Here is a 26703-nt window from a genome sequence, read left to right as displayed (position 1 = left end):
TCTTTTCCAAAGTTTTCTGGACTGCTCACAGTGCTCCTAGTATTATTACTAACACGACAGTCATTATTATTATTATTATTATTATTATTATTATTATTATTATTAAACATGTATTACATACTACTTTGCAGTGACATGTTTTTTTTTTTTAAATTAAGTGTAGATGTATGATTTGCCAAATGCTTAAAGGATATTTGGGTATTATTTGAGGAAGTTTGAACCTTGCGTTCTCCTACCTACCCACACCCAGATACCGAATCTGTTTGGTTAGTTTTTGATCACGTGACACAAAAAGGATTCGAAGTTAGATTTCATTTGCTAATTGGAGACTATATTAAATTACTTTCTTCTAAAATTATATATATCTACATATAATTTTAAAGGAAAGCAATATATATATATATATATATATCTTTGTTATTTTTCATTTTTTTTTTGTGTCCTTGAGAAAATAGGAATAATACAGCATCATATACGGTAAAGAGTATAAGTTAGGCGATTCCAAGTGCTTAACATCTTGGATAGAGCAGGGAAAAAACAATATCACTTTTAAAAAAATATTTCATACAAAAAGTCTTCTTGGCGTTGCTTAGAAGTCATAAGAGTAATAGCAAAATATTATATTTCGTAAGTCGTACATAGCAATAAAAGTGTGATTAGTATTCTAGATAGAGCAAATATGTTTAAATCTGTATTACTTAATATTAATATGTTTTTTATACTATTTCATCCAAGAAAATAATAGGCCCCTACGTCCAAGTAGCAACAAGCCTTGCTTGGAATGCATAAGAAAGGAACCCAAGCAAAAAGAAAAATAACGTCCAACCTCTTAAAATGAAATGTTACTTTTTTTAGGCGATTACGAATGAAAAATCTGCAAAAACTTTGCGAACAAAAACAATATTTTAAAATGCGAGATCAGTTTCGCATATGAATTTAATAACGTAAACTGATATCCGATTTCCGATCCATTTTAATATCTTAAGGCAGTTTACCCAATTCTTTATGCCACTAATCCTATTGGTCAGGTCGCAAAAACTCACGCAATTAACTAAAACAACATTTGTTAAAATCAGTTGTTGAAAAAAATTCATTTAAAATAAGTTGAGATAAATTATATCTCATATAATAATATTATAACAATTTGACACCCTAAAATAAAAAAACCTATTCAAACTGAAACCTTTTTGGAGATACATTGTTGGAATGAACATGCTTTGGTTGGCTTTTTTATATGCTGTCTCCATCAGCATTTATTACTAATAATAATAATAATCATTTACACGTATTAATTTCAATATTGTTTTTTTTCTATATTCCAGGCTCAGTTACCTCCCGTAGGTACCGTTATGCGAAGAGTAAGTATAATTTTTCTATCTCCTTAAATCTTAAGCTTTTCCCTCTAATGTTATCCTTTTGGTTAGCTCAGATAAAATTAGGCATAACATTACAAAATAATAAAACAATAAAGACATTGAATCAGGCTTAATTAAAAGAACATTCGTCGTATTTCCGATAAGGTGTAATTTTTTTGCACTTGATGCACATTCAACATTAGATTAAAGTGATTGTATTTCTTATTTAATAATCTAGACATTTTGCGAATAGTAAAATATTATAATTCACAAACAAAATATAAAATTTCCAACACAATTTTTTTTTTCAAATAGTGTAAGCGACGTTTGATATAAATTTATTTTTGTGCAAAAGAAAAAAAATGAGAAAAGCGTGCCAATTTGGTGGACACAACGTCAGGCCATTTAAAGCACAAAGTGGAAAATGCAAACTAGACACATGACTGAAATTAGCCAATCATGCTAAGCGCCCAGTCAGTCTCAAAACGACACCAACACAAACGTAATATTTTACAGCAGATGTCTTTATTAATATAATTTCTGTGATTTTTTACTTTCATTATTTATTGCAGGGCCGTCCCGGTGATTCAGGTGAAGCTGGTTACCCAGGAATTCAAGGAGTAAGAGTAAGTATTCTTGATGAAGTTATCCTCATTTACAATTTATATGTATTTATTACTGAAAGAGATTTGATATCTGGCTTAAGCTAATGCCCGAATTATCCTATTACTTCTACATCTGAAGCCAAAACGATACTATTATGTAAAGGGCAGTTGTTTGTGTATTGTATGCTTGTATGCCCAGCTAAAAGTAAAAAATACTAAACAAAGACCCACAAAGTTGATATTGTCTCGATTAGTATTACTCCGGATCAATAATATCTAAAATGTATAAAAAATGATTCATTCTTTGGAGTAAAACTGGTTCAGATTTCGTCTGCGGATGCGGTTTTTAAGTGTTATTATGTATTGAGTCTAAAAGACAATACCGACTGAGTCATAGAGGAATCTATTATATTAAGTAAAGTTATCTGTGTGTGTGTACAGCTAGAGAGGAATGGGCTGAGCGAAAGAGAAAAAGAGGAAGTTCTGATTTTAAAAAATCTCGATTTCGCTTCAAATTAATCGTCTCAAAACTTCCTTCTACACAATTATATGATTAAATTCAATAAGAAAATAAGCATTCAATTCAACTCTACGCAAGCAATTTATAAAACAATCCCGAAATATGTTTAAACGAGTAGCACTAACGATCTTTAATTATGATTTTAAACATTTCGCTCAGAATGAACAATCCGTAAAATAGCAACTTGTTTTCAATTAAATGTATCCAATGAATTTTTTATAATAAGAATTGCACGTCGACATTAGAAACACCCAAATGGGTCGCTATGTCACAAAACAGAAACAACCAAACAAGTATCTTGCAAAACATTGTTTTTTCTACCCATCTCTTTTACAGGGAAATCCAGGTCGTCAAGGCTCACCCGGTGTCCCTGGCCCCCCAGGACCTCCAGGAGCAGTCAGTGAGGTAAACAACTAATTTACTTAATTTGTAACAGCTATTTTATTGATCTAACTATAGTTTTTATTAGTTTATGCGCTAAAAGATAACCAATATACACAAAATTTATAATATTCTTATTTATTATTATTATTATTCGAGCTTTCGACTTATGTGAGTTATCATTACTCTGTAGAATATATATTGAGGGTTGACCTGTATGATTTGATAGTTTAAATAAGGTTTTTCTTTTTCGTCTCTGTGTTAACATGGAAATCAATTATAACCTGATCGTTTGCCGGAGAGAGTAATTTGAAGTAGCCACGCTGGGGATGGGGGCGTTTCTTGAAGGGGTGTTACGTCCTGGCACTGTATACTAATTGTCAAGGTGTTAAACACGATAACAACATAAGCGATAGCGATTTAAGATCAAGGAGGTGATGTGTTGTCGACTGCGTCTTCTCATCGAATACTTGCCGTCATTACTAGCAGGACTGTTTCGCTGGAATTGAACGTTACGTGAAATAAACGAACAACACGTTTTTTTTTTTTTTTTTTTTTTTAAATAAAAATAGAATTGTTTTCATTCAAACAATGGAAAGAGTATTTCAAGAACTCGTGAGTTAGCTGAGGTGGAGGGAGAGTCGACCCGTTGAGAAAAGCATCTATAATCCAACGTTTTGCGACTCAACTGATAACAAATTTTCCAACTCGTTACAAATCTTCCCTTATCGAAAAATACGATAGAGAGAGAGAGAGAGAGAGAGAGAGAGAGAGAGAGAGAGAGAGAGAGAGAGAGAGAGAGAGAGAGAGAGACAGACAGACAGACAGACAGACAGGCAGGCAGGCAGGCAGGCAGAGGAAAAGAGAGAAGCCGAATACTAGGAGAATAATGTTGAATTTAGATGCTTCTTTTATTTCAAGATTTGAGAAAGTTTGTTGAATCCTAGAAAATTGGTTCCTCCCCACGTTGCCCACACAAAAATACGCAACCGTTATGAAATTTCCGTTTCTTTCAATAAAGATTGTTTACATGAAGTTTTCGAAAGTGAAAAGAATACGAAAAATAAAACCCTTAAACAAGCAAATAACCAAAAACAACATAACCCGCTTTACGCAGTCGCAATCAATAAACCACATACATCCCCACTCGCTCACTTCAACCTTGACTTCAAAGAGGCTTCCGTTAAGATCTTCGCAGGAATGACATTGCGAACAAGATGCATAAAGTCCTCGTTAGCCTTCAATATGAATTCCCCGTTCGTCTGGTCTGTGTGGGCGAACGTGGTTCTAATAATCGTCTCCCTACTCCCAACAACTTGAAGTGATAAATAGATATAGCAAGCGCGTATGCAACTCTACTTCTGCTCATTTTTCTCTATCTCATAACAGCTGTTAATACCGTCTCATGCAATAACAAGCTATACAGAAGCTTTGTGTTTCGCTCAGTAAGAGTCCATCAGATTTAATGAGCCTGATCAGCTTTTAATGTAGCAAACCATTCTATTTAGATTGTCACGGTTCTGTTTTCAAATCACTACTACGATCTAATGATGTGTTGCACACTATATGCTATATGGTTATATAATACATACAAATCCTTGTTTGTGTACAACTCAAAGGTCTATATTGCTTGATCACTCGTGACTAAATTTGGTCGTAACTGAAGTGAAACAATGATCTAATGATGGCGAAAGCTGAGTCTATGGCTTCTGGTCTGTAGCTTTAATGGTTTGTGTTGGCTGCAGCGTTAGCTGATATAATTTGGGATATCTAGATCATCAAATATAGTGAAAGTCACACTTTTGGCAATAACTTCCGTTGTGATTCTTCGGGGTCAGTTCATATCAAAATTAGAACCGCAGTGTACATGTCACTTTTGATGATAGCTTATTCTCTCTCGATCAGAGGTTTGGTCTTATGCAGTTTTAGGAAGTTCATCTTCCCAGGATTTACCTTCTCACTTTTTCATAAGGGGTCAGGTTATTGTTAATCGATCGAAGCGCTTCTATGCAAACGGGGCTGTCCAGCCAATTTTTGTTCAGCCAGAGTGTTCTACCTCTAGAACCCTGGCTTTTCAAACCATGCTTTCCCGACAGTGTGTCCAAGCTTCTCGCCGTCTGTGGAATATATATATATATATATATATATATATATTCCTCAGACGGCGAGAAGCTTGGACATACTCTCTCTATATATAAGAAGATGTTTTATGCATCAATGTTCAGTATCTACTGAAACAGTGCTCAATAGGTGAGTAGAGTTAGGTCGTAAGTTGCCATATATTTTCATAACTTACTTTAAGCATACACACACGCACACACACGCACACACACACACACACACTGACATATATCTAGTGTGTGCGTGTGATAATTAAAGGATAAAATAAATCTGACGAGATAAAATGGAAAAGGAAAAGTTAATTATGTAATAGGAACATATGATGCATACCTGACTTTATATAGAGAGATATAAAATTAGGTATGTTTATATATATATATATATATATATATATATATATATATATATATATATATATATATATATGTGTGTGTGTGTGTGTGTGTATGTGTGTGTATGTATGTGTGTGTATGTGTGTGTGTGTGTATTTGTATGTATTTGTATCTTCAGTAATCTAGAATAAGATTTAACATCATTATATCTTGATTGTGATCGTTGTACGGAAACATAAAAGTGGTGTAGAAACATTCTCTTCGTGAAATTAAATACTAATCGTCCTGGAACGGATATTTTCTAGTATTTATATAAAGTTATGTATATGTACATTAGATCTATTTTAATGTCTTCACATTAAATATACTAATCATACTAAATATACTGTAAAATTATTTTCACAATTAGTCAAAGTCACAAACTACAGTACTAGGTTCGAGTTTCGTTCTCATTTGGAATCATCAGTAGGGCACATCCAAATTCAGAATTTGAATCCCAAGTTTGAATCCCAAGTTAACATGTGCCCTACTGATGATCAGAAAAACGGACGACGCTCGGGTTTAGGGCTTTCATAGTTTGTGTTGTCTACGACGTTGACTGAAATAAGTTTTTGTGTTTTTACATGTACAAGATTCAGTACTAAACTGATGAACTAACTATTATGAATTTTGGCACATAGTGTTGCATATATTTATTTTACATTAGTTTTATACAAATGGAGCAACGACACAGCTTGAAGTTCTTCGTGAATATTCAGATAACTCTAATCTTTTTGAAATTTTAAATATCAATAAATATTACTCCCAATTTTTTGTGTTTTAATGTTTTTAAAATTTTTTTTTTCAACTTTATATGAGCACAACTTCCCCTCTGAGAATTAAAAAAATTTAGATATGCATAAAATTTGGTTCATACTAATTAAAACAACAAATAAGATTCCATGAATTTTACTTTTTTTCTTAAAATCTCTGCAGGTTAAGCTCTACATTTTAGACATGTTTCTTGCGCTAAAAAGTATGCGGAACCAAATAGACACGCGTGCGTAGAAACACAAAAATGCTTCATACAGGTTATTGAAGGTCAATGTATATGAATTTAGCCATCAAATTCTCATTTGATAAATTTTCCTCCGAGAAAGTTCGAAAGCATAGACAGAAATCATTTAGCCTACTTCGCCATTGGCATTCAGACCGAAAACTAAGATAGGATAAAAAAAAAAGGCACACACACATACACACACACAAAAAGATAAGGAACATCTGACTTACTTTTTAACGAGAGTTTGAGCCATTTCAGATGATTATCAGATAAGCCTAATTCAACACAAGATTAATTAACCCATAAACGAAGGGTTTCAATGTCAAAGATGGAGCTCAGCCGAGCAGCTTGTAGTATGAGAAGTAACGTGGTGTAATGGTTATAGGCGTAAGCAGTGGGTTAGGCGTGGCGAGTTTTGCCGCTGCTTTTTTTCTATCTATATTAGATTTCTCTCTGCCTATTCGTTTCACGTTTTCTCGGAAACGACTACGCTTATCAGGGTGAAATTTTGTATGAACATTTGTTATGATAAGGTGCAGCGAACTAAGTATTATAGTATTCGTTCGATAGGCATTCGGAGATTAATAGTGATTAATACGGATTAGTCACAACAATAGTACATTTACTACAGAAGTTTTTTTCGAACACTACTGGTTTGCTCTAGATGAAATATTGTATAGACCTTTGCTATGATAAAGCGCAACGGACTAAGTATTATGGTATCCGTTTTATGCACAATTATAGATCAATAGGGATTGATATGGTTTAGTATTTAATGCAAAAATGAACACAAATTTGACCATATTCAGCCATCAAATTGGCGCAAAGCACTCATTGGATGTCAACGTGATTATAACTCTTGCGCGTTTTTAATTGCCTAAAAAGCCCAGTTTTTATTTAATACATTTGAAAAAGGAGGTATGAATCGATATATCCACCCAAACCTCTGCTTACGTAGAAGCTGCCTTGCTTGTCACGTGTTCAATAACCCAAGAAGCCTGCGCCCTAATTGTTCTGCTCGTTTACATTGTTTTTACTGAACGTCATCTATCTTTCGTTCGTCTTGTAGAACGCTGATTCAGCATTTCAACAATACTACGCCCAGGCATATGGAGACAAAGCAGGCGGTAACAACTTTGCTTACGGACCTAACTACCTCCAGGCTCAAGTGGTAAGTACAACACAATCTTTTTCTTTTTTTTTTTCAAATATTTTTTGTAATAATAAAAAGAAAACACAAGAACTTAATATAATCCCAAACAAAGGAGGTAACTTCATGACATTATTTCTTATTACACGTTTCCAACTAAAAGAATAGGAAAATAGTTTTTACAACTATACGTGTTTCGATAAAACAAAAATGTTGATAAATATGAGGCATCCATCGTACATTAATCACTGATAATGTTTTGTAGATGACTATTAACTATGTAACATTAGAAACTTTTCCGATCACCAACTGCCATGGCTTTAGCTTTTAGGGCTTTTTTTTGTATACTGTAACTTGTCTATGTATTGCAATTGTTTCGATATCAATTAATAATTTACATTTCCTTTTATTTTAGGGAGCTATCGGAGCTCGTGGACCACCAGGAAGCCAAGGACCACCTGTAAGTACAAAAAAACAAATAAAAAACATTTATTATTATTATTATTATTATTATTATTATTATTATTATTATTATTACTATTATCATTATTATTATCATTATTATTATTATTATTATCATTATTATTATCATTATTATTATTATCATTATCATTATTATTATTATTATCATTATTATTATTATTATTATTATCATTATTATTATTATTATCATTATCATTATTATTATTATTATTATTATTATTATTATTATTATTATTATTATTATACACGTCTGACGAACATTAACCAATTTACTTAGCCTTTTGGATAGGAAAAAAGTGTAGTATTTGCTCTGATGATGCACTTCACCTTTTCTGTCATTAGTCAGTGGAGAAGAAATCCTTCTTGACTGAGACAATTTAAATTTTTGTTCATATCCAGAATGTCTCTTTTTGGGGAGCTAGATTTTACTCACTGTAATGAGTTCATACTATTGACCAATGCTAGCTTTCCTCATTCTATTTCAGTTTCATTAGCCCTTATCCTCGACAATCCTGACAAATGGTGACTCAATCGTAAAAAACAAATAAACAAACAAAAAGCACGGAAAATGGTATAAAACGTTCTATGATATCGAAAAAGTCCGACATTAATAAAAAAAAGATTTGACATTTTTTGGAGCAAATAGAGTTTTTTCTTTTTTGCAATAGTGAAATACTAGACCGGACTTTAATGAAACGATTATATTAGACAAAATTATATGAGCAATTTGAGACTATACTAAACTAAACTAACCCAACTAAAAAGAAAAATAATAGACTAAAATATTCTGTAAAATCAGATAATCATACGATAATCATCATATTTTGTCCGCCACTCACAGTGTTTTAAACATGAATATTAAATATGACAGAATTCCGAAATATCAGAGATCTTAAGATACCTGTTGAAAAGGTCAATAATAGTAACCAATAAATTCAAAACGAATAAAGCTGACGTCATTACCGGAAATCAAAGCCAAAATCTCGAGATCTTCAATCTCCTGTTCTACCTACTAAGCTATTTGACTTATAAATAGAGTTTAATAGATCACGTTAAAAATACAATTATATCTTTGCCCTACGTCGCATTCAATTTACCGTAATTATACTAAAATGTTAGAATTACTAAAATATAAGCTATTATATAAATTTATCATAAACAGTTAAATAAACGAATACATTATATTAAAATAAACTAAATTAAACTACTAAGTTATACACTAGACGAGATTATGCGATAAACCTCATGATATTAAAAAGTTCGATACTATTCTTAATTTTACCAACATGTTAAATATATTAAACTAAAAAGTAAGATATTTAAACATAAATAACTAAATCATTTTTGTATGTTTTTTTCTTTAGGGACCTCAAGGCGTGAGAGGACTTGCCGGAGAACCCGGAGAACCTGGACTCGCTGTAAGTCTGTTTGTCTGTCTGTCTATTTCTTTCTTTCTTTCTTTTTTCTCTCTCTCTCTCTCTCTCTCTTTATATATATATATATATATATATATATATATATATATATATATATATATATATAGTGTGTGTGTATTTAATCGGGTTGACTATGTTCTTAATCTTTTAAGTTCTAATAATTTTTTTTTAGTTTTAAATGTATCACAAATACTTTTGATTCTTCATCGAATCACCTTTAGGTGATACATTTTAGAACCTTTAATTATTCATTTTTGTTATGAAATAAAAAATTATCAGAACTACAGAAAAGATTAAGAAGGTGTTTAACAATATCTTCCTTTACACACACACACACACACACACACACACACACACACACACACACACACACACACACACACACACACACACACACACACACCACTTTGTTTCTGTATATTTCAGTTTGTTCTTATCTTGTTCCTTTCTGTTGATATATGTACATAATTTCTTTATCTTTTAATCGAGCTATCTAGCGATCTTTAAATAATTATATTGTTTATATTTTAGGGACAACCCGGTATCCGTGGACCTGCTGGACCCCCTGGCTTGAAAGGACCTGATGTAAGTATATTAAATAACCTTAATAACTTTACAACCATTGAAAATCAGCTCTATTTTCAGTCAGTGTTTTTTGTCATTCTTTTCACACCTTTATGCAATGTGTAATCAAATTCTGCAATTGTACATTCTAGGGTGAACACGGACGCGATGGAGGTCATGGAGCTCGTGGATTGCCTGGTCTTCCCGTAAGTGGTCCATATATTTTTTAATATTAAGAAATTAATATCTCTGTATTCATAAGGATAATCAAACATGGCCGAACTGTAAACAGTCAAATTAATCCGTCGTAAAATGTATAACTTGTGTACTGGCAATTTGCATAAATGTTCCTAGACTCCTTAAGATTCATTGTGGTCTATAAGATTCAGGCTTTATTTGATTATATGGCTCCATTAATGAGACAGTCGGAATAATCTAGTGCTAAATAGCTTGACTTTATACGATGGCTGTAGCCTTACTGTAACTGAAATCAACACACACATATATTATTTCATGTCTCTATATAACATTTTTTAACGGAATATAATGTTTTATACATCGATTTTCAGTATTTATTTAACGCTCAATACGCGAGTAGAGACTGGCAGTAATTTATGAAAATGTATGACAATTATCCTCCACAGAATCTTCAACATTTCATCTCCCTATATATATATATATATATATATATATATATATATATATATATATATATATATATATATATATATATATATTTGTAGTCATCGACATAGACACCCGCCACCACTTTTATAGTGCTCAAATCGCATGTTCATAAACAAAAAAACCACGAGCTTCGCATTTTCAGCCGATTAAGTAGCGGGTGAGATTATTTACGACAGTGCTCTACCCAAAGAGGGGGGCTTAAAATATATTTGTAGTCATCGACATACAGTCCTGTTTGTTGTACCACAACTCATCAGTGCCGCTAGACCAGCATCTCTCCCAAGCCAAGGATTGAGCCTTGAGCCGTCGTGTTGACACTCGACCATGGAAGTTAAGCCGTATATATATATATATATATATATATATATATATATATATATACGGCTGAACTGGACAGCAAGAGTATATATATATATATATATATATATATATATATATATATATATATATATATATATATATATATATATATATAAACACAATGTAATCTAATTTCCATACATTATAGTCTGACGATCCCCTATGAGGATGAACGCGGAAATTATTTTGAAAACATTATATCTTTTCGTATATACTTTAATGATTCAGAAAATATAGTCATCTCATTTACTCCATTTTGTCTTCTTCTTAGGGATCCCGTGGTCCCCCTGGAATTCCCGGTTTACCCGGACCCAAAGGACACAGAGTAAGTATACTTGTATTAATACTTTTTTATGAAACGCGAATATTTATACTGCATGGATGTTAAGCCAAAACTTCAATCGATCGATCACCTATCGAACTCGGTTGTGCATAGACATTTATATTTTATGTGCCGCAAGCTAAATGAAAATTCAAAGAACAAAGTTTCTTTCTTGTCCGTTTGTGGAACACAATACCACCGGACTGCTTTCCACTTGACTATAATATGATTGTTGTCAAGTTTAATGTAAATATGTTCTTGTTGAGCCGTACTTATACATACTTAAATCCTACCCAAGTTATAACATTACTGATCGTCACGGTGGTGTTTCACAGTCTACCTAACACTCATTAATCCTCGAGTGGCCCCCAAGCCTTGATAACAGTATCCCCTCCCCACAATAAAAATAAAAGATGGCCGTTTACCATACAAATGGGTCCATTCAATCTTTGGTAAATCGTTAAAAAAAAGGGTTGTTGGGGTCACAAGGTACACTCCTCACTAGCGAAGACTTGATTTAATTGACTATTAGTGCAAATTGGTACTAAAGTACTTAAGCTTATGTTTAAACACATGATTCTGTTCAGTCATATGAAGCCATCATCATAGACATTACTCCATCATTCGGGATAGAAGTATTGATTTATTGCTGGTTGCATGCGGTGCCCTTACCGGGGAACGTTGACGGTTAAAATCCAGGATATTTTGTAAGATATTAGAGTGCCCTCTAGGAGGAGCTATATTTCTACCCTTATATTGAACTGATCTCATGTTTAACCCTGTTGCAGCGAAAAGCGGATCATAAATGCATAATACGAGAAGTGCACGAGAGAATGACATCCAACAAATAAACAAAGGCACAATTCGCCTATGCATGCAGTATTGTTGCCACATCTGGGCTGAAGCATCTAACACTAGTCTCTCACTCTTAGACAGCGTCCAAAAAAGTTTCAAATCTAATAGGTCTCGTGCTATCAGTCAGGCACCGTCCTTTGTCTTATCGCCGTAAGATCGTGTCCCTGTGCTTGTTTCACAAGTACATTAATGGAATGTGCTCTGATGAACTCATAGTAGTTCATACATACCCCACGACGTACATAATTCCGACTAATCCGACAAGTATCTGAATCCCAACCTTTCACTCTTGAGGTCCCTAGATGTTAGAAAGCTTCATATTCTAATAGTTTCTTCCTTCAGGCTGTTAAACTTTGGAATTAACCCATTGTTTTCTGCTTCTCAGTCTGTACTAAACCGCAGTAGTTTAAATATAATGTGACCAGACATCTTGTTGTTCAACTCCCCATAGTCCCTTTTTAGACATGATCCCAAATAGCAGCCACTTATGCTTCAAATAGCAATATGCCTTGTTGAGCTGAAAAAGAATAAAAAAAAACCACACAAAATAAATCCTCAATATGTCACAAAACTTCTACAAGTGTAATAACTATGTAAAAAATAAAATGTATTTCATATCATTATTTTGATAAAAATCGTTTATAGTCCATCGAACCCAAGGATTCACACTGCACTCATCTATGTATAAAGATGTTCAATAGAATAATACCATAAAGCTTAGAGTTACACACACACACACACACACACACACACACACACACACACACACACACACACACACACACACACACACACACACACACACACACACAAATATACAAACTGCGAAAACAAACAAAAAACTTGATCAAGGCTACTAAAAATGTTTACTCCGGGGCACGTATGAGGTTACCAAAATTTAGATATACTTAATAATAATAATAATTCTGATTTCGTTTATCAACGTCTCCCTGAAAAGAGATGGGATTCATTTCCAGAGGACTTCCCTCAATCTCGGCTCCAAACGAGGAGATTGAAAGATCAAGGGTTTTCCTAAGGATGTTGATAGTTCCTACAATAGCGGGGATTCGTAGTTTTTTTCAATTGTCTTTCTAGACAACTTGATACTACTCCTAGCGTACCAACTACGACCGGGAGTATTTGTATTTTAACTCCGTGTATACGCCCTATCTCCAAGGTCAATGGAGCATAATTGCTCCACTTCTCGTTCTCCTTCTCTCTCACGTTCATGCCCCAGGGTACTGAGAAGTCTACAATTTGTCAGTTTTTTGAGACCTTAATAATGATAATAATAATAATAATAATAATAATAATAATGATAATAATAATAATTATTATTATTATTATCATTATCATTATTATTATTATTATTATTATTATAATAAATGTTTATACAACGACTGCTGTTTGTAATGCAACATTGTTCACAATAAAGCATTCATCGGATGATGACTCTGGGTTCAGGTTTTGATTCGGGGTCGAAGCATCATTACCACTAACCCAGACAGTCCCAGCAGTGTTTCATGATCATACCAAAATTTAGATATACTTTATATATATATATATATATATATATATATATATATATATATATATATATATATATATATATAATTTTTTGTGCAATCAATAATTATTCTTTCTTTGATTTTTACAGGGTTTCAGTGGTTTCTCCGGAAAACCAGGAGCACCTGGTGTTGATGGACCAAAGGTAAGCCAATATCTAAATACAATTTCTGGTGTCAATAAGCATTCACTATTTCGATTATTGATCTTCTTTTTTCTTTTTTTAACTAGAACCATTTATCTATATAAAAGACGCTAAGCAATGACATGTTCGTACTTACGTTATCACCATACACACCTTGCAATGCAGCAGAAAAGTATTTTTTTAAATTTCATCTAATATCACTGTTATGTCGAATGTGGAACTTTTTTTTGCCGTCAGGATAAGATCAGCTTGTAGTAGCTGCTCTGTCAATAATATAGTGGGTGGGTATTCATTCTGGTGTGGATTCTTTCTAATCATCTAGTTAATTTTCTTGCTTTAGGCATAACTGGCTGATGTATTTGCCACAGACAGCGTAGGCCCAAGTACTTTCGAGTCTGGATTCATCATCGCGAGTAATTAAATCGAATTAATTTGAAACATATATATATATATATATATATATATATATATATATATATATATATATATATATATACGTTTTATTTTTTATTACCATATCTTTCTGTTAAGTTACATTATTGTTTCAGCTACCCGGCCGTTTTTTGGTGGCCGTCTGTAGCTTCCTCAGACCTTTACAGAAATGTTCGTTATTATGGGATGAAATAATGAAATTTGTTTTATTTTAGTTTAAATGACGCTTCTAATATTTCGAGTTCATATTTATCAATAGTGTGTTATAGAATAAACGCGTCTGAATTTATCCGTTTTAATATATTCAAATAAAATTGAACACTAAATCACTATTCAAAATTTGAAGATATATTAAAATTAAACTAATTTCAATTATCGATTCAGTTACTGTGTACTTGTTTAATATCATTAAAAGCGAATACAATGGTTGAAACATCATATATCATCTTGTAAAACATCTCGGAAATTACTAATTATAGTAGTGTTTTAATATATCAATATGCCCGTCTTTAATATAACATCTATTGAAGTGAATTTAATCTATTGTTAATTTTAAACTTTTGTTTTATTTTTTTTCCAAATTAGGGAGCTATGGGTGACATGGGAGGCGTTGGAGCTCCAGGTGGAGCTGGACCCCGTGGTGCTCCTGGAGAGAGAGGACGACAGGGATCTTCTGGATCAACTGTAAGTAAACGTATATTAGTATATTATTATTCCCAGTGCTCTAGGTGTGAGTAAACAATTTATCTCTCATTGGCAAAAACAGATGGTGTTCCTTGGAATCCGAGTGACAGCATCTCTCTTTTTATTTACAATATTATCCCTTTCTTTCCATCATCATTGCATCTTACTTGGTGTTCTCACACCAGGTTTTTACCATTCTCGTTGATAAAGGCCGGGGGCTCTCACTGGAATGTGAGTGACAATAAGCCTCCCCAGGATTCCAACAATTTCCAGTCGAAGTCTGCGGAGTGTTTCTCCTGCTCGATCGATCAATAATCTCAACCTCCTCCCTCGTGGGGAGATGTCAGATTATAGTATCCTCTACATATTATTACCAGTAAGCAATCACACGTCTGAAAACATCAGGTGCGCACATAATAAACGCGTACTATTTGAGATGAAGAAGAAAATAACAATAAAAGGCATTAAGCTACTCGACCCAGCGCAGACGAAGATATTTCAGACGGATGTAGATGGCAGCCCCCAAAAGAAACCGTAAGCAGCTTCCCCTGTCAGAGAACTTGAAAAGTAGAGTGATTTCCGGGAGTTGAAGTACAGAAAGATGGTGAAGAATGAGAGAATAAATGTGCGAAGAAAGATTTCTCGAAGACCACACATGGGATGTGGAGGAATCGGTATTTTCCCCCTCATGCAAGTGACTTCTTTTCAAAGCTGCAAAAACTTATTTAGTTTCTTCTTTCCAGAATTCATCGTTTCCCTCACAAGGTATGCACGTTCGGTCGAGATAGTATATGCAAAGCATATGTCGACAAATCGCAGCGCTTGGCATTCTCAGATGTCCTTCAAACAAATGCAGATAACAAATCGCGCGACGAATAATTGCCCAAAATTTAAAGTAATTTTTTTTTTGTCACACGATAATTGTATAAAGCCATATCAATGCCTAAACATAAATTGTCTAGCAAATTATTTATGACTTTGTTTACTTTCCTAGGGTCTTCGTGGTGTAGATGGTCTCTCTGGTAACAACGGACCCCCAGGCAGTGTTGGCAAACCAGGACCCCCAGGATTCCCCGGTACTCCCGGAGCAAAGGTAATTTCTTATTTCGTTTTATTGAAAATCTATTACTAATGCAATATTCCTTATTTCTAAAAGTAGTTGAGATATCTGGTATTTCGAAATTAATTAAATTCCGCAACGCATATATTACGTTTAAAAAATTGTGACAGACAAAATGTCTATTTTTATGAGAATGTAAACATATTGTAAAATGTGTTCCCTTTTTTTTAAAAGATAAAGTGAATAAATGGATAATGGATATCAGGGAGACAAACTTAAAGATATTTTGCACATAAAACTAATAAAACAATGGAAGATTATGCATTTTTTGAAAAAGATTATCTTTCAATATGTTCAATCTTGCAAGCTACTAAATCCCAGGGTATCTATTTTTTTGTACTATTGAGTTAAAACATCTTGTAATAACTAAAAACAATGGGTTAGAATACACAAATTGAAGGTAAAATGTTATTTTATTTAGAAATCGAAATATTGACTCTTTTATGAATAGCTTAACGCCAGTGAATGGAAAGACCCCCTCAATTGTGCTTCATTAGAAACTTAGTATTGGTGAGATTGTGGATGCCGTACGCGCTCGGCATACTACATAGGGCTATCTCTTGCACTAACTCGATAACGCGGCACTAATATCATCTGGGATCGAGAGTAGACATGGGACCTATTTTCGTGTTTTACCTACTCTGGGATCAGATATATTCACAACATCTTAAATACCAAAACTGCATGAAGAAGAAGAAGAGAAATTAAAGAAAGAAGAATTGAAAGAGTAGAAGAAGGTGAAATAGATATATTAGAAACAATAACGTGACGTAATCATTAGAATAATTTTTCATGTGTTGGCAAAATAAATAAATAAATAAATAAATAAATAATAATTTTTATTTCGCGAAAGAATTCACAGCAGCCTGTACTGCGTTATTAGAAGTAGGGATATACGTTTTTTTCTATTAACATAGAATAAGATACGTATTGTGGCCTTAAAAGACCGATAAAAATAAGACAACTAGGAGGTAGAGTTAACAAGCGTATGTATTTACAGGAAATACACAAGTAATATGTTGCCAGAAACTGCTTCTAGATTGGTCATAGTGATTCTGTCTGTTACCACTATTATCACAATTTATAATGCCGGGAAGAGTTCATGTAGTGACACAATAGGGGAGATCAGGATAACAATGACGCAATTCAATACCGTTTATACATTTGATTTATTCAATGATGTTATTAATTAAAAAATACTTATTTTATTTTTTCTAAAGGGTGAAGCTGGTGCTCATGGACCTAAGGGTGCTGTCGGACCCCAAGGACCTCGAGGAGAGAACGGTGTTCCAGGATCTGCTGGTGAATCCGGTACCACTGGACCACGTGGACTTGATGGACCAAACGGAGAGAAAGGCGGACGTGTGAGTAATTTTCGAAAAACTTTAAGCTTTATTCATTGCCAGAGAAAACATATACGACCGTCGTCATGTGAGAGTATTTGGAAGTTCTAGTGGAAGACGAATATTATTTTTAACATAAGTTTAACGTGATGTGCGGTAATAAAATTAGCATTTCAGCCATTCATTAATTTTCATAGGAATGGTGGTACTTCACCGTTGACCAATCTCAATCAATCTATAGTAATCGTCACACACACACACACACACACACACACACACACACACACACACATATATATATATATATATATATATATATATATATATATATATATATATCTTCCAGTCTATAAACACTAATGTGTATTGATTTGTATATGAGTAAATACAAAATTCGCCTCGTCATACAAAGTGCACTTATCTTTGATTTCTCAATGGCAACGACCATTGGTATTCTCTGGGATTTGGGTGGCAATACGTCCTCTCAAGGTTCCAGTACTATTGTAAGAAGAGTTCGAACGACAAAGACCATCTGGTCATCCTAGGGATGATGAACGACACGCTGGTTTGCACAGAGTCAGCCTCACACTCTCGTTCAAAGTAGTTTGATCCCGTGATAGGTAAGAGTTGAGACAGCTAGAGACAAAGTGGGATGCCGGATACTGGCTAGGCAATGTTGCTTAACTTCGATGATCTAACGAGAACCAGTGTTTCAGCGTGTTTATGCCAGATACTCTTGCATCCTTTCAGTGGAGTTCTGGTTAATGCTCTCCTTTCTCCCTGATGTAACTTATTTCTGTGGCTTGATTTATTTGTCATTATTTTTTTTTGATAATATTTTTTCTAATCTAATAATTAAAATGTTTTAAATATCTCTTTCGTTTTACAAAAATAAACAAAATAAATGAAATAGAAGGGCTCTTTTATGAAATGACTGAACGACAAGGTACAGGAAGTTTGACTATTTTTCCACTTCCAGCATTTTATGTACAAAAAAAAAATGGCCGACTAATGATTAATTAGTTTTTAAACCTTGTCTACGAATAAAATATTAGTAAATAATAGTTTAATCAAGGTTAACATAAATACCCAATCGGCCTTTTTCTGCCCATGTTGTCGATTTCATAAACGTGTTGATGATCGTAAAAATTAAACGTGCTTATCACTTTAAACAAGGAATATTTTATGTATTTAAAAAATCGTTGTTAATTTATTTGTTATATGTTATCTGAGAAGTTGTATTTTTTTAAAAAATTATGTTTGTGTTTGTTATTGTAGGGTGACACCGGACAAACTGGCCCACCCGGTTTCCCTGGACCTAGGGGAACACCAGGACCTGTTGGTAGCCCAGGAAAAACCGGACCCAAAGGCGCTAGGGTAAGTAGAAATACCTAATCACAACTGAAACGGAAATACGAGTACTTTGTTACATAACTATTTCTTTTAAGAAATAAAACATCCAGAAAACACTCATTCCATATTTATATATGGAATGAGTGTTTTTGTGGATGTTTTATATCTTAAAAGAAATAGTTTTGTAACAAAGTACTCGTATTTCCGTTTCACACACACGCACACACACACACACACACACACACACACACACACACACACACACACATATATATATGCGTGCATATGTGATAATATAAAGACATTTATTTCATAAACTTCAAGTCAATTCTGGTGGAAATCAAATTCCTTAGCAAAGTGAAACTCAGTATTCAAACCTTTAAATAATTATATCATCAAAAAGAGCTATAAATAAATAAAATTACATATAAGAGTCATATCATACTATGATTTAATGTCAGTTTCGAAGCAAAGAGAAACTTACACATGTTTCGAAGATATTTTTTAAAATATAGTTTAATAAAGTCAAGTAGTTACACGAAAATCCCGTCAGCAAATTTTTTTTTAACAAATGAACACCATATAATATCAAAGCCAAATTTCATGCAAAAGTATTCAGAAATGTTCAGCATAAAAAAAACTGTAATTTCTTATCATGGAAATCGTCCAAAAGAAGGCATGAAACTACTTGATGTAAGGAAGTAACATAAATGATACTTGATTATCGTACAGACAAGAGATGTCTTTAAACTTTAAAAGACTAAGGCTGTAGTTAGGAGGAAAGCAGTCAGCGGGAAGTGTTGCACAAGCTTGCAGTTCCTGGAAAGAAATTACTGAAATATGAAGCTGTATTATAATTAGGTGCCAAAACAACGAGTTGATGAAGACGACTATACAACGAGTCAAATGGTCTGGAACAAAGGAAGCAGGGATTGATCAGACAATTCTGAGAAAGACATGTCATAATAGTATTTATTAAAAGAAAGAGACTAGCAACATGACGTCTGTGAGAGAGCGGTAGCAGAGAAGAATAAAGGTTGGAGCCAGTCAAATTACAGATGAAGCTCAATATTTAAACCTTTAAATAATTATTTAGAAATTTGTAAGTGGACTATAAAATCACTAATCATTGTTCAACAATAACTACCGGGAGTTACTAAATTCTTGGACTCATCGTGTATTTCTGTCAACTTAATACTTCGTTCATAACAAACTAAATTTATTAGTATGTCATTTTTTTGTTGTTGTTTTATTTACATCTTCTTTTATTGTATTTTCTTTTCTCTGCTGTAGGGTGATCCCGGAAATCAAGGTTACAAAGGCCCAAGTGGAACCAAGGGACAACGAGGACCTGGCGGTGACCGTGGTGCACCAGGACCACAGGGATCCGAAGGCAAACGAGTAAGGAGTACTTTTCTTATTTAATACTTAATGGTTGATCACCCGTTTCTCAGAAGATAGGGTCGCTCGATCGCATAAGATGTAATGAATATATATATATAGTAAGGAGTAAAAAATAAAGCTTAGGAGGACTTCAGAGCGCTACTGAAAGCGCCAAATAAAATTGAGGATGCCTCCAGAGCACTACTCAAACTAAATTTCTCTCATTACCACCATCCTCTTTCTTTGTAGAAAAATTACACTAGTTAATAAATGATAAATAGAACCCGAAGTTAGCGTTTTTCAATTTGAAAAAAAAAAAAAAAAAATGCTGACTCATTTTCAGGGCTGCATTAATACATGATAACATCAAAATCATGTTAAAGCTTTGATAACATCAAATGATGTAGATGGCCAAAGAAATGAGGCATTGTTTTTTCTAAATTTTAGATATTATTTTTCCGGAGTTACGTTGATTAAAAAAAAGGGGTTTGTTGTGTATTTTTGCAGTTTTAGCTAGACGAAAGAACATACAAACGCACAAACAACTGCCCTTTATTCAAAAGATAAATATGCAACTCAAAATCGAATTAATGTCGTATCAAGAAAACATACCTTCCATATAAACTGTCGATATCCTTTCAGATAGAGCCTCACTGCAGCTTCATGGAATATCCAATTATCAAATGTATATTCATGAAATCGTTCATGACCTTATATATTTGAATATAAACTGAAAACGACCAGGAAAACGAATTATCATTTACAAATGTAAGAACGTGACGTCATGACATGAAGTAAAGTACGTCATGAAATTCAAGTAAAAAGATGTCTCTGACAAATCCGATTGTTTGTAAAATAATCAATAGAATGTGTAGAAATGTTTCCTATAATTTAAAATAGAACGTGGATATTAACATTTAAAATTCTTTTATAGGGACAACGCGGAGGAATTGGCCCCCCAGGACCTCCAGGCGCAGTTGGAGAACGCGTAAGTAAACATTTTTTTAAATTTTACATTCGGATTTTTGTTTATCTATCTATCTATCTATCTATCTATCTATCTATCTATCTATCTATGCCATTTTATATATTATATAATTTTTTCATGTGTCACCTTTTCTTATAGATTCCTTTTTTCATTTGCTATTTTAGGGAGCCCCCGGAGAGCGTGGTCTTCCTGGTGCCGATGGAATTCCAGGACCAAAAGGAACTGAAGGAGAACGTGGACCTCGTGGAAACAGAGGAGACACTGGTGTTTCTGTAAGTACTAAGTTTAATCAAGATCGTTTTAGTTACAAAGACCCTGCAACACTCCCCTCCCCAGATCTTATAGGGCCTTGTGCCTAAATTTGTTTTGTCTTTTGAAGATTTTACTTTTTTAAATGTTTTAATTTTATATTGGAATTTTTTTTAATTGTAATGTTTTCTTTAAACGGAATAAATTAAATATAAAGATCGTTTTAAGAAAAAACGATGATCACTTTAAATAAACATGACACTAATATGTGTTAATTATCGTGAGACAGCTGTAGAATCGTGTGCGGAGATATTGGATCCCGACCAGATGTCTCGTAATCGTCCTTCTTCTCAACAGAGGCAATCATTGACGCGTAAATAGTTAGCTGATTGAGTAGTGATGTCTCTCAACGGTGGGAATACAACAGTTATAGAGCTGTTTCTAATGTTTTGAGATGAGGATTGATAATGCGTATTATTTGGATTATTCGAACTATTGTTCTCATCTTGAGTGTTATTTTCACAACGTTTTGATCGATGTAACCTTCGACCTTCTTCAAGCGTCTCCCGTCAAAGCACGCATAATAAAATTGCGAATTACTTAGGACTTCTATCTGATCATGACTGACAAAACGAATGTATGTTAGCTCCTGGGTTAAATAGAGTATTCCGTTCGAAATTCCGTGCAGATTCCCGAGTTTGACGGAAAGATTTCTGATTTCGACAAAATATACCTAAGGAAGGTTGGAGGTTATATCGACCGAAATTTTACAGAAAGTAACAGTAGTCCAAATAATCCAAATAATACGAGTGATGTTTATTTCTTCTTGTTTTTTTTTTTTTTTGTGGCTGAAATATTAGAAAGCAATTGAAACGAACAACAAATAACTCAATTTTTGTTGTTCTGGGATTTAGTTTACCTTTTAAAGCATCTGATACCAAGTACATGCGCGTGAACTGCATCTTCTTGAAAATCAAAGTAGGATAGTATAAGCATCGAAAACCAGCGAAGCCGAACACCCAGATGGATCCGATCTCGCTTCTCTGCCACGCCGATGTATAAGTAACTCAACCATATACCTTAACTTTTAATGGAGAATTCCGTTTGCTAACTTAAGCTAACCTAGAGCGGAATTCTCCGTTTGTAATCTTATTTTTACAAACCCAACTCCAATATCGCTGCACATGTATATCGAAAAGTAAAAGAAACGACAGATTTCAGAAAAGTGTCTTTAACAGCAAGTACTATGATGTTCGTGCGGATCATTTCTTTGTCGAGATCTCACTGTCTATTTTGATTAGTCGCGTAAAGAAGCCCGGCAGAAGCACCACGAGCGGTCAGATTATGTAATATATTGAACGATTATAAAATAATGCAACCAATTTTTAACCATTGATATTATAAACGTCTTTTAATCATTTAAACGACCATTTTCAGTCCTTATCTATACGATCTTGACATAATCATTATACCACTATTAAAACTTATATCCTGTATTTTTTCTTAGGGAGAGAACGGACGCCCTGGACCCCCTGGAGCCCGAGGCCAAAGAGTAAGTATAACATGGAGACATATACTGCATGCACACGCGCGTGCGCGCGCACGCACACACACACACACACACACATATATATATATCTTACTCTCTTTGATTGTTTGTCCGTCCTATTTTTTCACAGAAGCTACTAGTCGATCTAGCTAGAATTTTTGTATGTTCCTTTGTTATGATAAGGTACAGCGAACTAAGTATTATAATATGTGTTCGATATACAGTTAGGGATTAATAGAGATCTGTGTTTAATACAAAAATGGGCACAAATTTAATCATATTCAAGCATAAAGCAATTATTCTAATATCATAAAGCAATCATCCTAAGTCAACAGGTTATAACATTTGCCCGTTTTAAAGGGCTAAAACGTGTAGTATATATATTATTTTTATTTATAGATAAAACAGTTATCCAGGGAAACGCGTTTCGCTGTAACCGCGGTTCATCAGCATGGTGTACTGTCAGGACTAGCACTCTGTGAATTCTATCACAGTGATTTACTCATCATGCCACGATATGATATTATAATCATTAGATCACTCTGGACGGACGTCTCGACATTTAATAATAAATGTTTAAATTTCAACTTAATTTGTCGCGGTTAACGTTGGCCGTGTGGTATGTTCCCTGCTAATGGAGTCATAGATGGCTTCGTGACCAGGTTCGAATCACACGACCGGCTGTAATCGTAACTCTTTGCATTGATGATTCCCGAAAGGATGAAACGTTAGTGTCTGTAGGTATTTAAAAATTATTATAATATATATATATATATATATATATATATATATATATATATATATATATATATATATATATGCGTGTATAGATAAATATTGACATATCAATATCTACCGATCTATCCATTATATTAATCACTTTATATATGTATACGAGATAATACATATGGACGGTTTTGAAACTCTCTCTCTCTCTCTCTCTCTCTCTCTCTCTCTCACTCACTCTGCACACACACGCACACATACATGTATAACTTATACACATTATATTATTTTTATTATTGACTTATTCTCTCTTTTTCTTCCTAAAGGGAATTCCTGGAGCCCCCGGACCTGACGGACGTTCAGGACCTGCTGGACCCCCTGTAAGTACAGAAAAGACACTGTAGTTTTAGAACCATGAGTCTATTCAGAACATTTAACCGTAAATGCTTTCATAGTCTATAAACCCACCATATTGGCAGCAATAAAATACATAAAATGAGAAATTCAAATAAAAAAATATCATTCAAAATATTTTAAAAAACATTAAAGCTCGATAAATTTATCATCATTGAGAAAATGCATAACTATTTGTCTAAATTAACAAAATTAATTACATTTGTTAAAGCGACGAAGCGGATGGTCAGCGTCTGTCTGCGCTAAATCTTTTTACGAAATCTGTGTTAAAAACGGTCATATATATTACGCGTAGTTAAGTATTTCTGTTATACTGTATTATATTTAAAATAAATGTAAGTAAATATCTGATAAAAATAAACGAATCAGAAATTGACAACTTTTTCAGGAGTCAGGGATTATTATTATTATTATTATTATTATTATTATTATTATTGTTGTTGTTGTTGTTGTTGTTGTTGTTTTCGTTGTTGTTATTGTTGTTGTTTTGTTTTCGAGGTAAAATATGTCTAATTTTCTCCAAATTACAGGGAGCCCCTGGCAACGACGGAAACCCTGGAGAGATGGGACCACCTGGTATTCAGGGACCTCCCGGACCCCAAGGACCTCCTGGCAGCAAAGGCGAAATTGTAAGTATTTGTTTTTTTTTTCTTTTTTGTTTTAATTATTGAACGTATAATTGCATTTAACAAAAACATTTGGTGCTATGACTGGGGTAATAAATTATTTATTTCAGAGTCTAGTGCAAAAGTTATTGCCGATTTAATGTGAAAATATTATATTTATTTTGAAAATGAAAAACTTTCAAAACCTCCATTCATAACAAAACTAATTTGATTTCATCTTACAAGAGGATTATAAACGTTTCGCTTGAACAATTCTTTAGGTTTTAATGTAGAATAGGAATCTAACCCACGTTAAATCTCCTCCTAATGTTAACCTAAAACCATATAAATGGTTTTGTTATGCTCGAAATAAGTGATAATCTGAGGGGACAAGGTCAGGAGAATATGCAGGATGAGACAGGATTTTCCAACCTAATTTTTCTATTAGATCTGTCAGCAGTGTTGTGTAAGGACGAGCACTATTATTATGGAAGATGGCTCTTTTTCTGTTGATTAAAGAAGATCGTTTTCTGATCAATATGGGTGAGAACATTGTAGAAAAACATGAATGATACTTTAAAAATCTGAAAAAAAAAATGTTATAAATTAATCATCAGAATATGTATGAAATAAATTACAATGGTTTAAAATGCCCATTCTACAAACTGGCAACAGGCCTTTGTGCCGATTTGATAATTTATCATTTCCTTCTACGTTTCAATATATTGCTGTAATCGTAATTCTAGGATGACCTCCCCCCTTTCATTTTACGGATCTCTTGATGACATCCTCATCATGCAAAAGAACTTGATTATCATCTCGAGCTTGAGGGGGTGGGGAAGAGTCACACGAGGAATGACGATGGGGCTGTCCAGGCATGTTTTGCCGACTAAAGTGCTCTCCTTCTTCATGGTGTTTGGTTTGGTTCTTTTGTAGATGAAAATTGTTGTTTTTGGTTTTAACTTTGAAACACCTGACTAAATTTTATAAAGGGAAAGAAAAAATAAAAAAGTTTGGTGCATTTTAGGTCGGGAAGCCAATATCTTCAGACAGCCTGATTTAGTAGCACCAAATTTCGACTAATGTCGCATATACATAAGCAGAATATAAATAATCTATTTTGTAAAGTTAAATTAATTTGAAATATGGCCTTTTGACTTTATCGTTAATTGTAGGATTGGTTCAACCTTCACGTTTATTCCTGTAGATAACCCAATTTTGATGTAGGTACACGTACTTTAAGTAAACGTTTCTTCTATTACAATTTTCCGATATTAATTTTTCCATTTTGAATTTTTTCCTTGACAGGGATCACCAGGAAAGGAAGGTAAAAACGGCGAAATCGGAACCGTCGGTCTTCCCGGAGATCGTGGACCAATCGGTCCCCGTGGAGCCATTGGACAACCCGGACCCGAGGTATGTGTCGGAATAATCTTGAACAATCGAAAATAAATACATTTGCATTCAATTTATTTTAAAACTCACATCCTTTGTTGATAATCTTCCTCGCGTTTTCGCATATGTAGATCTATCTATCACATTCTGTTCATATACATCTATCTATTCGTCTCTTTCTAACTCTTTTTTCTGTCTCATTCTCTTCATATCTATCTATCTATCTATCTATCTATCTATCTATCTATCTATCTATCTATCTATCTATTGACATTTTACTTATTTTCTTTTTCAGGGTGAACCCGGAGAAAGAGGAGGACCCGGTAACATTGGACCACCTGGTCAACAGGTAATTTTTTTCTCTTTTTTTAAAATTTTATCTAGCAACCCATTTCATGTGGGATTAATTTTTATATTTTACGACTTTTGTACATTCATTCTTTAATCGACACAATGTCCAACTTTTCATTATTATATGGAGAAGATGATGAAAGAAGCAACTTTAGTAGATGTTTGTCATTTTGGGTTAAGCATAGCTGTA

At 33.6% G+C, this 26703-nt stretch overlaps 1 protein-coding gene across 2 annotated transcripts in view; it reads left to right on the top strand.

Moving 5' to 3' along the window:
* LOC145258244 (uncharacterized) overlaps window positions 1-26703 on the top strand; it is a 94948-nt gene that overhangs the window by 25351 nt on the left and 42894 nt on the right. For both annotated transcript variants that reach the window (XM_080116218.1, XM_080116217.1), the window contains 22 exons: window positions 1323-1358; window positions 1928-1981; window positions 2817-2885; window positions 7423-7524; window positions 7919-7963; window positions 9351-9404; window positions 9954-10007; window positions 10139-10192; window positions 11305-11358; window positions 13868-13921; window positions 14939-15037; window positions 16032-16130; window positions 17378-17521; window positions 18779-18877; window positions 20147-20254; window positions 21171-21224; window positions 21389-21496; window positions 22981-23025; window positions 24075-24128; window positions 24693-24791; window positions 26076-26183; window positions 26458-26511. In XM_080116218.1, the coding sequence (XP_079972344.1) occupies window positions 1350-1358; window positions 1928-1981; window positions 2817-2885; window positions 7423-7524; window positions 7919-7963; window positions 9351-9404; window positions 9954-10007; window positions 10139-10192; window positions 11305-11358; window positions 13868-13921; window positions 14939-15037; window positions 16032-16130; window positions 17378-17521; window positions 18779-18877; window positions 20147-20254; window positions 21171-21224; window positions 21389-21496; window positions 22981-23025; window positions 24075-24128; window positions 24693-24791; window positions 26076-26183; window positions 26458-26511 (1620 nt within the window). In that variant the 5' untranslated portion in view covers window positions 1323-1349. The remainder of the gene's footprint in view (window positions 1-1322; window positions 1359-1927; window positions 1982-2816; window positions 2886-7422; window positions 7525-7918; window positions 7964-9350; window positions 9405-9953; window positions 10008-10138; window positions 10193-11304; window positions 11359-13867; window positions 13922-14938; window positions 15038-16031; window positions 16131-17377; window positions 17522-18778; window positions 18878-20146; window positions 20255-21170; window positions 21225-21388; window positions 21497-22980; window positions 23026-24074; window positions 24129-24692; window positions 24792-26075; window positions 26184-26457; window positions 26512-26703) is intronic.

This window comes from Euprymna scolopes, chromosome 33 (genome assembly GCF_053919585.1).
Source record: "Euprymna scolopes isolate OS-2025 chromosome 33, ASM5391958v1, whole genome shotgun sequence".
Taxonomy (NCBI): domain Eukaryota; kingdom Metazoa; phylum Mollusca; class Cephalopoda; order Sepiida; family Sepiolidae; genus Euprymna; species Euprymna scolopes.
This window is presented reverse-complemented; position numbering and strand designations above follow the sequence as displayed.